This window comes from Penaeus chinensis, chromosome 33 (genome assembly GCF_019202785.1).
Source record: "Penaeus chinensis breed Huanghai No. 1 chromosome 33, ASM1920278v2, whole genome shotgun sequence".
In the NCBI taxonomy this organism is placed as follows: Eukaryota; Metazoa; Arthropoda; class Malacostraca; order Decapoda; family Penaeidae; genus Penaeus; species Penaeus chinensis.
In genome coordinates, this window is record NC_061851.1 from 31,411,180 (window position 1) to 31,428,679 (window position 17,500).

General features: G+C 43.5%; 1 protein-coding gene across 1 annotated transcript; it reads left to right on the plus strand.

The window, feature by feature from the left end:
- Window positions 1-4,147: 4,147 nt before the first annotated feature.
- Window positions 4,148-15,690, plus strand: LOC125043386. Its single transcript, XM_047639482.1, has 2 exons — window positions 4,148-4,694; window positions 10,677-15,690. Exon 2 carries the CDS (start codon window positions 13,855-13,857, stop codon window positions 15,289-15,291), a length of 1,437 nt encoding a protein of 478 aa, XP_047495438.1. The 5' UTR covers window positions 4,148-4,694; window positions 10,677-13,854; the 3' UTR covers window positions 15,292-15,690.
- Window positions 15,691-17,500: the final 1,810 nt, after the last annotated feature.

Here is a 17,500-nt window from a genome sequence, read left to right on the forward strand (position 1 = left end):
ACACATGCACGCACGCACGCACTCACACACAAACACACACACACACACACTAACGCACACACACACACTCACACACACACACACACTAACACACATACGCACACATACACACGCACATGCATCCACACACGCTCACACACACTCACACACACACACACACACTAACACACATACGCACACATACACACGCACATCCATCCAGACTCGCAAAAAAGCACGCACGCACGCCCAAACACAAACAAACGCAAACGCAACTACTACGCCGATACACGCCCACTTCTCGCCAGCCGCCGCCCACACATATCAGTTCTAAACAAGCAGACATTCCTACTACGCCCACCCGAGCGCCCACATACTCTCTCGCTCGCTCTCTCTCTCTCTCTCTCTCTCTCTCCCCCACTCACACTCTACACGCGGCCGCCCACCGTCCGGATTATCAAGGGCGGGGGCCAAACTGGAGACGCCCACGAGCCTCGCCGGTGTTACTCCGACAACGCCCATGTGATGACCCGCCCCCCTCCCCCCTCCCCCTTACCCGGGCCTCTCCGTCTTCCCTCCCTCTCCCTCCCCGCTTTACCCCCGTGCCCCTGCCCCTGCCCCCTCCCCACCCCTCCCTCCCTTGGGGTGACGCCGCTTGTCGACTCCTTCGGTTCTTCCCGCGTTTGTTTGTTTGCTCTTGTTTCTCTTGCTCTTCCTTCCTTCATTTTCTCCTTCTTCTCCTTTTTCTATTCATTTTGTTTATCTTCCTATACGTTTGTCAGTGGGTTTAGTTTTTCTTCTTCCTTCCTCCCTTTTCTCCGCTTCCTCTTTCTCTTCCTTTTCTCTTAACATATATTTAGTCGTTAGCCCCCGTTTCTCAATCTCTTCCCTCCCCCTTTTTTCTCCTTCTATTTTTTTTCTACCGTCCATTTCTCTTCTCATACGTCTGCTTGTTAGCTTCTGTTCCTCTCCATTTCCTCTTTTCCTCCTCATCCATCTTTCCTTCCACCTTAGTTATTTTCTCTCTTTCACTTTCTTCCCTTCTTCTTTCTCCTTCTCTTTAGTCATTTTCTCTCCTTCATCTTCTTCTCTTCCTCTTTTTCCTTCTCCTTCTCTTTCTCTCTCCCTCTCTTCGTTCTGGACTGGTCTTGGTAAGTTTTGGTTTGATATTCAGTTTTGTCTGGTATCATGCTTCGTTCGGTATCAAGCTCTCGTACTCTGCTTGTTCTAGATGGTATCTGTTCGAGATGGTATGGTGTTGAAGAGTGAGGTGTTGTGAAGGGATGGTGTTGTGGTGTTGTCTAGAGATGGTGTTGTTGTTTTGTGAGGGGATGGTATTGTCAAGGAATGGTGTTGTGGTGTTGCGAAGGAATAGTGTCGTGGTTCGTGTGGGTTGTGTCCCTGGGTTGTGACTCTGGGGTGTTGTAGAGCGGTCGGGAGAGGCAAGGGTGCGAGGTAGTGTTGGTAAGTGTTGGCAGAGGCTGGCGGTGGCTGGAAGGTAGTGTTGGGAATCGGTGGGAGTATCTTAAGGTGGCTTACAGGATGTTGGCAAACTGCGATAAGGACATGTGGTGGTTAACAGGTAATGTTGGTAAGTGGTGGCAGAGGATCATCGTAAAGGGTGTTGGGGCACTATTGTTTAGACTTAGAAAGTGTGACAATACTAGAAGGTGGCAGAGTTTTATGGTAGCAGCCAGGGAGTGTTGGCAAAATGTACCATACATTCAATAAGGCTAACAGAGACTCGGAGAGTGTGTCAGAGAATCGTGGCAGAGGCTGGTTGGCAGGCATAAATGACAGAGGTAGCGGGTTGTCTGTGACAGGGCGAGAGAAAAACCGATATCAGCCCACGTGCTAAGCTTGCGTTGGGCGGCGTGTCATTTTAATTTCAAATTTTTGCGTATCATTCTCTTCAGGCAGTTTGTAGATTTCTGTCCGGCCTGTCTTCCTCTGAGGAGAGAGTGTTAGTTTTATGAGAATATTCGAATAGTCTTGTTACTGCAAAGTCTCACTCCAAAAGTTCGTTAACGGCGATTTGTTCTTCTCATCAGTCCCTTCCCCCCTCCCCCTCCCCCTCCCCCTCAATCTGTTCTTATTCCTCCCCTTCTCCTTCTTCTTCTTCTTCTTCTTCTTCTACTCATGTATTATTAATATCAATATTATTATCGTTATTATTTTTTTCTTTTTCGTCTTCGTTGTCTTATTTTTTTTTCTTCTTTTTACTTCTTCATCATTTGCTTCTCGTCTCATTTCTTCTCTTCTTCTCCTCCTCTTCTTTTATTTTCTTCTTTGTCTTCTTCTTCTTCTGCTTCAACATCTTCCTCGTCTTCTTTCCAGTCACCCTCCTCCTCTTTTTCTTCTTCATCTTACTTCTTTTTCTTTTTCTAATCTCATCTCTATCGCCTCCACCCTCTTACTCTCCCTTTCTGAGACACCAAACTCTATGTAGGACAGAGAGAGCAAGAGAGAGAGAGAGAGAGAGAGAGAGAGAGAGAGAGAGAGAGAGAGAGAGAGAGAGAGAGAGAGAGAGAGAGAGAGAGAGAGAGAGAGAGAGAGAGACAGAGACAGACAGACAGACAGACAGACAGACAGACAGACAGACAAACAGACAGACACAGACTGAGATACAGAGAGGCAAACAGAGTTAGAGACAAAGACAGAAAGAGACAGACACACAGACAGAGAGAGAGAGAGAGAGAGAAAGAGAAAGAGAGAGAGAGAGAGAGAGAGAGAGAGAGAGAGAGAGAGAGAGAGAGAGAGAGAGAGAGAGAGAGAGAGAGAGAGAGAGAGAGAGAGAGAGAGAGAAAGGAGAGAGCCAGACCGATAGGCAGACTGAGAAAGCTCGACAATTATGCAAGCATGCACAAAAATGAATAAGCAAGAAAATATGAAGGTAAGAAATTTAAAGAAGTCCTTTTTGAAGCGTCAAGAGGCAACAGCTTCCCCAGCTCGGAGCTTAGCTGCGGTGCAATTTAACTTCTATTATAGGATCCAGTAGCCCAAAGAACAGAAGAGTTACTTTTTGTCTGAAGGAGTGTATTCTTGTGCATGTTAGTCCTTTTCCTTATATTTTATTCATCTATTTTTCCTTCTAATCTCATTATGATTTTAAGGAGGTTAAGTTCTGTATTTGGCAAACGTAGACAAGTAAGGTGATTAGGGTATTTAATTAAATTTGTAGCACAAGTTCCTATTATCGTTCGTTGGTTTAAAGTACCCTTGACATTAATAATTACAGCATTCACTAGATATTCCTCAAGCCTGATTTATGTTCAAATTATGCTGCACATTCACTGCTCCATAACTCTCTTTTAAATATATTTTTTTTTACAACAAATATTTCCCCCTTTATTCGAGAGAACGGTACGCACCAGCAGCTAAATTATTAAATCAAGGGCCATCTTACCTCTATTCAAGTATCTTTCGATGAAAGATATTTTATCACTTTGTAACTTCTGTAATTGCACACACAATTGTATTATGATGCATGACTAGATGATGTATGAGCCACCAATTTATCTTCAACGCCAAATATAGAAAACGAGATCGAGAAATACATTAGTCGTAGCACTACAAGCCCACGTTTTCTTCCCTTGTGGAATTCGTAGTCAAAGTACCTAATGACATCATCGTAGGCTCTTGGGGGCATCCAGAGCACCGCCGAACAAAAAAGTAAAACACTCGCCTTTACTCTTGGCAGTTGAATCCATCAGTCCTTGTTATTCCTTTTGCAATCAACTCCCGGGATGCCTTTGATTTAGCTTCAGAATAGTTCGATAATCATTTAAGAATCGTATGATAATTATATGAGCGCGGACCGGCCCACACCTTGCGTCACCCGGGGCTAGGGCAGCGCGCCCTGGTGTCTCCTCAACCACTATCTGACTCCACCCGTCCTTTTTTGGTAGCCTTTTGAACACTTGCGTTATTTATGCTTAATTTCGGATTATTTTGCCAGGTTGTGGTAGATGTCAGTCGTGGTGGCCGAAAGGAGGCGAGGGAGTAAAGGTAAGTGATAAGCAGGTGCGTATTACCGTCTGGAAGAATTTGGCTCGCGAAGTTTAGCGTCCGCCAAAAGGCATCCCGCATCGGTAATATTTGTTGGGCGTTTTCGGCCGAATGAGGGATGAAGACGATAGTTGGGCAGTTGTCTGTGTGAAGTGGAAGAGGTCGCAAGGAACTGGCGGACCTCTTCTGCGCCGTCGACGAGATCCACTTGAATGGACTTAGCCCAGCATCCAGACAGACAGAACCCTAGCCATTCAAGCCTGCCTTTGCACGCGACGAAAACGGTGAAAGTCAACAAACACCTCATGCGCTCGGATGGACGTCGCGGGTCACCATAAACAGTGCCACGGGTAGACGCAGTCCAACGTTGGTCCAGTGTACATCCGAACTCCTTGGTGCGAGGGTGACCGACTCACCCATCCCCCGTGAGCACGCGCACCTCACGGACTTCCCTTGGACTCTTGTGGTGAATAGGACTCCCGGGTTCCCTCCAGTGTGACTTGTGGAAGAGGTGTGACTGCCCGTGAACTTCATTGTTTGTGACTTACTCTACTTGCTGAATGAAGGGCAGAGTGTGATCTTTTAAGCGTGACACCTTCCAAGCCCGATTTGTCTGTTACAGGCATTGGTTGCTCATGCTCAAACAGGGTGCTTTAGGAGAGTGACTTGGTGAATTCCCTTCACGAAACTGGAAGAGCACTGTAAAGGTAAGAATTTTGTTTTAATATTTGATTATTTTATAAGTGAAAGATATATATATATATATATATATATATATATATATATGTGTGTGTGTGTGTGTGTGTGTGTGTGTGTGTGTGTGTGTGTGTGTGAGTGTGTGTGTGTGTGTATGTATTCATATGTATATATAAATATATATGAATATATATATATATATATATATATATATATATATATATATATATATAAATATTGGTGTATATATATATATATATATATATATATATATATATATATATATATATATATATATATATATTTAACTGTATATATATAATTATATATATATATGTATTTAACTGTGTATATATATATATATATATATATATATATATATATATATATATATATAGTATGTATATATATATATATATATGTTTATATATACATATTTATATATATACATATTTATATATATATATATATATATATATATATATATATATGTATATATATATATGTATATATTGTTATAGTTATATATATATATATATATATACACACATATCTGTAATTATCTGTGTATATATGTATATACATATATATTTATCTATCTATCTATCCATCTATCTATGTATCTATCGTAGATATATATATATATATATATAGAGAGAGAGAGAGAGAGAGAGAGAGAGCATATAGTTAGAAACTGGAAATTAATGCAATCTTTATAAAACATGTATATGTGTGTTGAAGTTTCTTATTAACGATCATCAATTATGAATCAGTCGGAGGTGATGACCATAAAATATCGAGGCCATATTTTCTACCAATCTAAGGTGACTTTGCTGCGTATCAGAATCAACACAAGGGGCGCTCACTATAATGATTAGCATTACCTAACCGTCTCTGTTAAGAACTACATACTAATTATTAATCTTTACCAAAGTGAAAATAACAACTGAAAGCGAAAGTAAAACGAAGAAGCAGATAATTTGAGTACAGAGAGAAAGAGAGAGAAATAAATAATCAAAACATATGAATAATCAGTATGATCATAATTTTCCAATAGTAAATTGTATAACATATGATATCAGATCATATCCCAAGTGCGATTTAAAGGCAGGTGACAATAAACCAATAAATGTCTGCGTGTAGATGCAGAGCCGCTGGCCCGGGGTGAAAGCGGGTAAAAGGCGTCCTTATATGGCATAATGTATTAGGAGTCAGCAGACGGGCCTTTTTATCTAGCGGTTTGATAGCCTTGTGCAGCTGTTTGTTCTTCGGTCTTTCTGGAGCCGTGTATGCACTTTTTCACATTTTTCTTTCACAAGATCATTAATAAAGGTGCTCTGCCTCATGCTGACTAGTTTAAGTCGAGAGGAAAGAAGATCGCGTGCGCTTTTTTAAGGCTTCAAGGAGCTACGAGCCAAGATTTTGTCATTCATAACACGATCTGGTCCCGTCGTCTTTTCTTCGCTTGGCCAGCAATAAATATCCGTGCGCTGCTTGCCAAGGGTAGGGGGGGAGGAGGAGGGGAAGGAGTGGGAAGATTGGCTGGTGTTGGTGGAGGTGGGGGGGAAGGGGGTAGGAGAGAAGGGGAGGATGTAAGAGAAGAGGAAGAAAGTAAAAAAAAAAAAAAAAAAAAAAAAAAGTGAGTGGTTTTATCCTGACTTCCCGCGTGCATTGGTGTGTCACCGACTGACCTTATATGGCACGTTATTAGAGCTCCGTGAACGGCCTTGGAAGGTACCAACACTTCGAGTAACGGTGAGAAGATCAGCTGAGCGTGGCGACGGCAGCGTTTCGGATTGCACTGGCCTCACGCGGAATTTTGATTACGTTCGGGAATTTTAATGAATGGCAGCAACATCAGCAACAACAGGAGCTGACGTTAGGGTCGATCCGTTGTAGCGTTGCAAGGGAGTGGGGAGGGAGGGGGGACTGGAGAGAAATAACAAGGAGACTGCCATTCCGTCACGTGTCTCGTCTTGTATGCGCGATGATAACTTTCAGACTCAGAGGGAGATTTCAACGCGGCGCCAGATAGTCATCCAGATCCAATGGGAGATTTCTGCGTGTGTTTGTGTGTGTGTGAGTGTGTGTGAGTGTGTGTGAGTGTGTGTGTGTGTGTGTGTGTGTGTGTGTGTGTGTGTGTGTGTGTGTGTGTGTGTGTGTATGTGTGTGTGTGTGTGTGTGTGTGTGATTGTGTGTGTGTGTGTGTGTGTGTGTGTGTGTGATCGTATGGTATGCTTTGTTCTTTCTTCTGTAAAAGAGGAATTTCATCATATAATGTCACCTTTCTCATACTGTATAGTGAAATACCATAGATTTTTACTTTCACAATTCTGGATAACATACCAAGTGTCAGTAAATCGATATCAAGGAAAGGAAAAACGTATAAAACATCCAATTAACAATTAGGAGAGAACCAATTTCCCAGAATTCAAACGTACCTGACAGACGCAAAAAAAAAAAACAAAAAAAAACTACACGTTAGATTAAAAACATCGCCTTTCCTTGTAACCAAAGTCTCAATTAACACTAACCTTTCACGCAGCCATTGATAAATCTGTTACCTCAGTGCGTCTTTACTAGCTCCTTCATTCAGTCTAGAGTATAATGCTTGGCTGAAGAACGTAAATTAGCTTACCGAAACAAACGGATTTTAAATTCACCAGAAGTCGATGAAGATGATATATGCACTAGACCTGAATTTTGCGGCTGTGTAAAGCTTCGAGGCATGGTGTGGAATGAAAAAGAAAAGATAAGAAAACCGCGATATATTAAAAAGAAAGAAAGAATAAAAGATATTGTCTCCATCTGCCCTTAGCATATCTCACAAAACATCTGATACATTTAATGTTAGACCCGTAAATAACAAAATCTTTTGGGAATCTTAAACGAAAAAAAAAAGAAAAAAAAGTGAAGGTGGCGGAATGAGATGAGAAAAAAAGGCTAAAAAGAAAGTAAGATGATAACAAAAGAAAAAAAGTAATGAAAGGTGAGGTTTTACTAAAAGAGTGGAGAAAGAGACAGACGACGGACTGGCGGCAGAAGAAGGAGGAGAGGAGGAGGAGGAGGAGGAGGAGGAGGAGGAGGAGGAGGAGGAGGAGGAAGATACTCTCAGACCTCGCGATGGCAACACCCCTCGACCCAAGACTGGAGGCGATCCAAACAGTCCTTATGAGGCAGGCACATGACAGTCTCAGATGGTAGGGACGGGAAGAGGAGGTGGAGGTGGAAGTGGAGATAGGGGTAGTGGTAGAAGTAGAAGTTTAAGTAGCGGTAGAACTAGTGGAAGTGAGTGTAAGGATAAGGGAGTAGGAGGTAGTTGAAGAAATAGAAGGTGGATGAAGAAACGTAAGTACAGACAGAGGTGGATAATAACTAGAGGGTGTAAATAAAAAAAAAAAAAAAAATAAGATAAAAAGTGGATAAGGCGTTAAAGATATAACAGAACTGTGAATTTAAGTCTTTGGATTAACAGGGTTGGCAGACAGAAAGGAAGAAATAATTGGATAATGTCTGATAAACAGACACGCAATAATACAGAATAAGAAAATCACTTGAAATTATAACGATAACACATGATTAGAAAGAAATTCATAATGACAGTGGTAACTTTTCCTTGAAATGCTAGATACACATAAATTGATATGCATGGTTGTGTATATGTGTGTGTGTGTGTGTGTGTGTCTGTGTCTGTGTCTGTCTCTGTCTCTGTCAGTCTGTCTCCTTGTACCTGTGTCTGTGTATCTGCACATCCATTTACCTTATTAGAAAAAAAAAATCATTTTGGGCATATGTACAACACGAATACACCAATTACAATATACCATCAAAGGGCAAAAATCCCCCTTCAGATAAAATCAAGAAGCCATTTGAAGGGCAGTTACAGGCCGCAGCTTCCGGCGTTGGGACAAAACTCTCGGGGACGACCACATACACTTTGGTGCGCAAAAACAGGTCGCCAGGGAATAAATCAAGTTAGTACTGGCAACGCCCGCTGCTTCAACCGATGCTCGAGATAAAGATCATCACGCAGATAAAGTTCAATGATTTATGAAGAAATCAATTCCCTCAGTTTAAAACTGTGTTAAAGGAGAGTCGAGTTTCGGTATAAAATTTTGAAGCATAAATCACGGAACATACACGCACGCTCGCACGCAGACGCATGTATAAACACGCACACACACACAGAAACAAACAAGCATAAACACACGCGCACAAGAATACGCACACGCAAACGAATACGGACGTACACACACATACACACCCGTACGAATGCAAGCACGCACGGACGCGTGTACACACACACGCACACACACACAAACACACACACGCGCGCACACACACACAACACACACACACACACACACACACACACACACACACACACACACACACACACACACACACACACACACACACATACACCGCAAATAAACATCAGAATGTTCTTGTAGATACAAAATATTCAATTTCTCAATTTTGCAATGCGGAATAATTCTTGAACATTCTTGAAATACCCATCAGATCATGTAATGAAAATAACAGTTTTCGAATATTTAAACTTAAAAAGGTCACGGGGAACGAAGAGAGAACTTACTAATGAATTGCGTAATTAATAAAGCCCCGAGCAAAGATACTGCAAAATTGGGGGCTGTGTTACTAAGTGGGTCACGTTTTCTAAAATATTGTCTCGGGGTTGCAAGGGGGCACTATTATATTCAGAGCTAATAGGAGAGAGACTGAATTATTTGACACCTTCGATAATCCTTAAACGCTATTCCCTTTTTTTTTTTTTTTTTTTTTGCTTTTTTTTATTTAGCCATGAAATTTAACGGCATATTTTTTTAGTACATATAAAACTTAATGACGTCTACGGTTGAGTATATTTTCCTGCAAAGGTAGTAGAATTACTTATTTTTTTGCGAGACTACATATATGACTACGTATAGCAGATTCAAATTATCATATATTGTGGTTATAGTATTACCCATTATATGCGCTACAGTTTAATCAGAGCATTATATCACTATATCAGTCATAATCGCGTAGAAAATGTAGATACGATAATAGGAAAAGAGTAGTTTAGAGAAAAGACAAAAAGATAATAAATAATCAGATATATGAACATACGAACAAGGACATAGAGAAACATGTCGACGTCAGCCATTTTATTTTCTCTTTATTCCATTCATAAAAAATATAAAATCAGGTAAAACTATTATTTTTTAAATTATTCTTCATCTATATATCCCCCTCCCTATGTGTCATATATCCCCCCTCTCCACCTGTCACATGTCCCCCCCCCCCTCTCCACCTGTCACATACCCCCCCCCCCTCTCCCTCTCCACCTGTCCCATATTCCCCTACTCTCCACCTATTCCATACCTCCCTCTCATCTCCCTTCAAAACTGTTCCATGCCTACCCCCTCCCCTTCCCTACTTGTTCCATACCCTCTTCCCCCTCCCCACATGCCCCCCCACACCTGTTCCATACTTCCCCTTCCTCCAATCCACCTGTTCCTTTCCCTCCCCACCTATCCTATATCTAGTCTCCCCCTCCCCCTCCCCTCCTGTCCCATACCTCCCCTCCCCCTCCCCAACTGTCCCATTCCCCTCTCTCCTACTCCCCGTCCCATACCTCCCCCTCCTTCCTCCCCTGTCCCATACCTCCCCTCCCCCTCCCCACCTGTCCCATTTCCCTCTCTCCTTCTCCCCGTCCCATACCTCCCCCTCCTTCCTCCCCTGTACCATACCCCCATCTCCTCTCCCAACCTGTCCCATATCCCCTCCCCCCTACTCCCCACTTATCCCATACTTCCCCCCCTTCCCCCCTTCCCCACCTGCCCCATACCCCCCCCCCCTCCTCCTCCAATTCCCCACTTAACCAAACCACCAAATCTCAGAAGCAAGTGTGAGGATCGCTGTTTTTAGGCGCCCTCGCGAGGCGACTTCCAAGGGCAAGCTGTTTGACGTTCTCCCTGCTCTCGTTTCAGGTTCGGTCGCCCACGGTTTGGAGCTCAGCCAGACGCCGCCAGCAGAGGAGAGAGAGAGAGAACGAGAGAGAAGAGAGAAGAGAGAAGAGAGAGAGGACGAGAGAGAAGAGAGAGAGAAGAAGAAGGAGAGAGAGAGAGAGAGAGAGAGAGAGAGAGATAGAGAGGCGCTCAACCAGACGAAGCTAGAGAAGGAGAGAGTGAGTTAGCCACAGGATCTGAAGACTCAAGACGAGGAAGAGAGGCGTGTGACGAGAAGAGAGAGAGAGACGGAGAGAAGAGAAGAAAGAAAAGAGAGAAGAAAAAGAAGAGAAGGAATAGACGCGCCGAGAAGCACCTACTGAGAAGAGACAAAGCGTTTTGAGGATTACAGACATACCGTCTCTGCCACGTGGCTCATTCCTGTTGAATATTTAATGTGTATTTCGTCGACGAATCCATCTTCTCTCTACGCTCATTACTGTTGAGGAAATGAAGTAAACCTAAAAATCTGGAAATATTCGCAGTGATTTTGAAAAAGAAAGAGGGAAAAGACAAAACGGAAGAAAATAAGTCCCCCCCAAAAAAATATATATACGAATACCGCAGTTCTTAACAACGTTCAATGTTCTTGAATGAACTCGCAGTGCACATAGGAGCAGGCAATCGATTCAGACAGAAAATCGCGTAAGAGAGGGAAGAACCGGAGCTCAACTAGCGCTCAATTACCCCTTACAGATTCGTAATCTCCCGTGAACAATACCGCGAGAGCCATTTATCGAAGGTCGTTAAGCCGTCCCGCTAAGCCAGAATCCCAAAGGTGAACTGTTAATCAAATCAGTGACTCGCGGAGACGAAGCCAGGCACCTTCTGCTAGTTCCAGTGTTGCCAAGCACAGAGACCGAGAAGTCCATTTTCTGTCTGGTTAATGATTTTGTTTCCCGTTGTAGGGAAAGATGAGAGTTTTGTAGCTTGAAAAAGAATATTTCCAGCAGATGTATAGCTAAAGAGAAAGTAATATTCGGCCGTTTAAAAAAGAAAGACCAAAAGCGCGAGCCGAGGCAGCGAGCGAGACGGAGCTCCGGAAGACAATCCCCAAATCACCCAAAGGTTTCAAGTCTCGGCTTGTAAGGATCCGCGGGAGTGTGTGGCGGCGCGTGAGGCAGCAGGACCTCCCAGCAGGACTCCCAGGTGATGTAGCCAGGGCATCCACGCCCCGCTGTGCCCTTCCACCCCCTCCCTTCTCCCCATTCGCCCCCGTCCGCCCCCACGCCCTCCCTGGCATCCCGCCTACCCGCCTCCATTAGCGTAAGAGCCCACGACTTCCCATCACAACACCCGTCTGCGCGTCAGGTGCCTTGCTGGGCCATCGTCGGCTCAGGGACGGAATTTACGTCGGAGGGGCGTAGAACAAGAAGAAAAGGAGAAGAAGAGATTATTTGAAATCGGAGCGGCGTTTATTAAAAGCAGCGGAAAGAAGTTCGACCCAAGGAAAATCACAACAAACAAAGTTTAAGGGAATATTTCATTCTCGGTGGAAACAACTGATAAACTTCTTGCCTGCTGTTCACAGCTAACATACCCACACTGACGTCGACGCCACTCAAGCCAGGAAGCACTGTCAGACAAAGTCACTTGTGCTTTCAAATATCCCTGTCAGTGAAGAGAGAAAAAAAATCAGAAACGCAGAGACCAAGAGAGGAATAAAAACATTTCGGCTGTCTGTCTCGAAGTGAGTACTTCTTATCGACGACTTACGAACAAGCTGATAAGACGTTCCTTCTCGACAAGAACCCGAGGCAAACAAGACCGCCGAGAAGAGCCGCGTGGGTCGTCGCTTAAGTCCAATAAATCACGAGGATATTTAGTTCGAGAGCAAGAGGTGGCGACTTACTTGACCTTATCGGGCGTAATTACTATTTAGTTATTAGCGTTACCTGTAAGACTCAAACTAACGACACCTTAATAGGTACCTTTAATCCGCAGTACCAATCTCAGGAGCAAATAATACGAGGTTGGGTAACAACGTGTCTGACCCTGCGAGCGACAGCCTCCACCTAAGAAAGAAGTGTAATTGTGATCCTGGTAAGACTGCCACACAATTACTTTAGGGCCGCCACGTTGGATAATGAAAGGCAAATACACGAGTGAAATTGTGCCTGCGGCCTAAGACCTACTACAGCACACACCCTCCCTCCGTCGCTCCCTCATACAGATTCACACACCCCCTCCTCTGGCCTTTTGTTGTTGTGGAATGCCACACCCTCACCAGACCTCATCTCCCTTGCCTACTAGAGCCACGTAACTCATAGGTATATAACAAATATTTACAGTACTGTCGAGGAGGGATTTACTGAGTTTATTGTTGTCTTGAGCCTGTGACATCCATATGTATGAGGGTGTATATTATTCATAGTGACATTATACCGACAGAAAATATTATCCCTATGAATATGTGCATGAGGTATTCTGTACAACGTTACCAGTGATTCATTGTGAAGGATTTACCCTGTACTTTGTGTCTGTGAGAGCTATAGAACGAAGAACCAGTGATATTTTAAGAAACCGAATTACGTGTAGAATAGTCTTTTGTCGTGAATACTGATGAAATGTCACAGTGATAAATAACGCCTTGGAGTTTTCTGGGTAATTTTTTTTTTTTTCCGAAGTATTCACTGAGTATAAAGAAAACAATAGGAGTAACATAATAAAAAGGTGACTGTGCAGAAATCCAAGAGTTAGATTGAAAACTTTCCTCACAGCAAGAGTGAATCATAAATCCAGGGAGTCATTTGTACCTGTTCCGAGGGTGTGACGTCAGAATACCTGTAGGAAGAAGGTGCGAGGTCTGGGTCTCGTCGGTAGCCTGGACAAACACCCGTGTGTAAACATCTCTACTCTGTCGAGAGTCCACTGTTCGATCCTCACACACCAACTCCCCTCCTCCCCTACCCCTTTGCCTGCCTGCCTTCCTGTCTTCTTGACTCTGAGCACCTTCTGACCTCCGTCGTCGCCTACGTCAGAGTGCGGGAGGCTTATCGAATGCGAGGCGTGTTCACCGGGCAATATATCGCGTGAGGATCGCCGAGAGGTAATGTTTTTGCGTGAATCTCCATCGGCAGCGGATTCCCATTTGATCAATTCGTCCTTGTGACTAGAACGTATCCATCACAACCGACTCGCAACTCGTTGCCCCGCGAAGATGAACGCCGACGCCGTGAACGGGGGCAAGTACGCCCTTAGAACCAAGTCCATCATCAAACGGATAGAATCGGAGAAGAACCGAGCCACGTCCAAGAGGAAAGAACCCAAGGAGAAGCAGAAACCTCCGCCACTCAGCAAATACCGACGTAAGACAGCCAACGCCCGTGAGAGGAACAGGATGAAGGAGATAAATGATGCTTTCGTGACACTTCAGAAGGCGATTCCCGACCTCCCCGGGGCGGATGCTGAGAAGCTCACCAAGATCACCATCCTCAGACTAGCCGTTAATTACATCGACGCCCTGGCGGGTGTCTTAGACGACGATTACAACCCCACCGACATCGACGGCGTGAGGGAGCTCTGGTGCCTGGAGAACGCCCACATGGCCCGCCCCGAGCACTGCGTCCGGCCCGTGATGAAGAGTCCGGAACCCAAGACGTCGGCCACTCCGTCAGGAAAAAATAGCAAAACGATTAGCAACAGTAAAAATAACAACAAAGTACCAAAACCAAAAAGCCAACAGTCGCACGCGAGAGCGGATGGAAGTAAGAGCAAGCACACGATAGCGACTAAATCGACGACTAAAAGACCGAGCAAGCCGAAGAACAAACCGAGAGAGTGCAAGACGGCAAGTATTGCCACGAGCAACGGTGCATATATTACTCTAAAGAACGTGGCGTTGCAGACTCCGCCCCACAGAGTAGGCAGAACGATCAACACCGAGCCTCTCATGATGTCAATGACAGTGAAGAGGCCGAGAGTCGACTCCATCACTACTAGACCCCACAAACTGCCGCGTCTGGAGCCCGTCATCCCCCTGATGACGCTCAACCAGCCCCTTCTGGCATTCACCCCTTACGGCGCGGACTTCTCGCACGTCCCCGCCGCCATCCCCGGCAACGACACGCCGGAGCCGCTCGCCGGAGCCACGCCGACCACGCTCCATCACGTGACCTACACCGACCCGGCCACGATCTTCCACACGAGTGAGTCCGTGTCGGTGAACGTCGCCTTCCAGGACCTGGATAGCCCTGTGGTGAGGAACGACGTCCTCCTCGAGTTCCCGAGGAGCGGGAGACACCTCAGCGAGTCTTCGAGTCGAGACTCCGCGTTCTCGAGCGACGGCTCTTCTCCCCCGAGTCCTCTGGATAGCGTCGCGTTCCCCGCGCCCGTGCCAGTGCCGGTGCCGATCGGGGACTCATCCCCTTCGTTCTCCATCGCGTCGTCGAGTGGCATCTCCGGCTGCGGCTCGAGTTCGGACTGCGAGAGCGTCCTGGCGGCGCCCGTCGAGCTCGGCAGCCTCCTGGGAGACGAGCCCTTCGAGGAGGAGCTGGACCACCTGACGTCCACCTTTGCCGAGGGCGATGACACCCTCAACCTCTTCCTCGCGCACTCGTCCTCGAATTTCATCTGCACGGACATTGACGACTGCTAGGGGCGAGGAACCTTTTCTTTTTACTCAAGACAAATATGATTGGTAATGCAAGGTCATTGATGTTCTCTTCCTCTCAGTGCTGATTAGCGTTCGCATGAGAAAGATTGCAAGCATTGCAGGAACGAGACATGACTGCGTTGGAATCCTGTGAGCTCTGTTGCCATTGTATTTTATAAGGAAATGTGTACAGTTTTTAGATTTTTTTTACGATGTATTGAAATATATTATTACGATGAGTTTTTTTATACAAAAGAGATTTGTATCTGAGATTGTAAGACAGTTTATGGAATATACGTAATTTAAGAATACAAATATACATATCATCCTTCTGTGTTCATACTTTGTAAATAAGATGTTTTCCATTCTGCTTTATGTAAATAAATAAGGCTTTTGCATATATTAGTGTCTTTCATTTCAAAGCCAGCCGCCAATTACATATACAAATTTGATATCAAGCTCTCCACATCCAATAAAACCTAAAAGGAGTGACAAAACTAGACATATGGTAGTAGTTTATGCCATCATTAAAACCGCTATTAATGTAACCCATTCAGACAGTCGGCCCATAAAACACCCACATCAGCACCAGACAGACCTTGTGAGACGGGAGCACGTCTCAGCAAAAAGGGGGGAGGGGGAACTGGGGGTAGGGGGTATTGGGGAGGGGGAGTGGGGGAGGATAACCCAAAGATACAATCATGAACAACCCATAAAAAAGTTGAACAGATAGCGCACACATCAAACCTCAGTTCAAGGTGGGTTCAAGAGCAAACACACTTTAGCTGGTTTTTTTTTATGTTTTTTTTTTTTTTTTTTTTTTTTTTTTTTGTCTTTTCTTTATACCAAGTTTTAAGTTGCTTCAAAGAGTGAGTTTTCTTAATACTCTTTTCTAGCGCTTCTCTCTTCCTTATATTCAAGTGTTTCTTATCTCTTTTAAAATATATAAAACGGTAACAAAGAAAATGAACAGATAAAAACATCCATAAAGAAAAATAAAAAAAATAAACAAAGCAAACCAATCAATAATCAAATAAACATGTAAAGAAATAGAGAAAGACAAGAACATTAATTAAAATAAACAAACAAAGGAATTAATACAATAAAAAAAACATGACTTAATACCTCACCATCCCGAAGCTTTGCATACAGTACTTTACCGACCAGCTGTTAATCTACCACGCTGCTTATCTACCACCCTGTTAATCTACCGACTTCCCGACCACCCGACCCACCCGACCGACGAAGGTGTTGTTTTAAAGGCAAGCCGACACGCCACTGGGGAAGAAGACCATATATGGAAGACGGAGGAAAGGATGACAGGCAGTAAAGATGAAGAGATCAGAAGAAAAGAAAGAAAGAGAGAGAGAGAGAGAGAGAGAGAGAGAGAGAGAGAGAGAGAGAGAGAGAGAGAGAGAGAGAGAGAGAGAGAGAGAGTGATGCAGGGGGTGGAAGCGGGTGCGTTATGATATTATAGAAAAAGAAAGAAAGAGGGAGATAAAGTTATGCGTATAGAAATTAGAGCAAAAGAGAAATAAGGAGGATTGGATATATACACACATATATTCATACACGCATGAATATATAAATATATATATATATATATATATATATATATATATATATATATATATATATAGACTCACACACACACACACACACACACACACACACACACATATCTATATATATATATATATATATATATATATATATATATATATATATATATATATATATATATATATATATGTGTGTGTGTGTGTGTGTGTGTGTGTGTGTGTGTGTATGTATATATATATATATATATATATATATATATATATATATATACATATATATATATATATATATATATATATATATATATATAAAGAGAGAGAGAGAAAGAGAGAAAGAAAAGAAAGAAAGAAAGAGAAAGCGAGAGTGAGAGTAAACAACAAAAAAAAGATGGAGGAGGAAACGAACAAGGAATTTATGTTGATGTACAATAGTGATTCAAATGTATTTATCCCAAAACTTCCACTCCTACTTTTGTTATTCACTCATCCATGTACGCTGTCAAATACATCAAATACATAGTACTATTAATCAAATCGACAAACCTCTCAACACCATACAAATTAATTAATTGAATAACAGTAAACCAATACCTGTTTTTAACACGTCTTGTTTACTTTAGAACTAATCTCTTCATTTCTAGCCCGTGTGA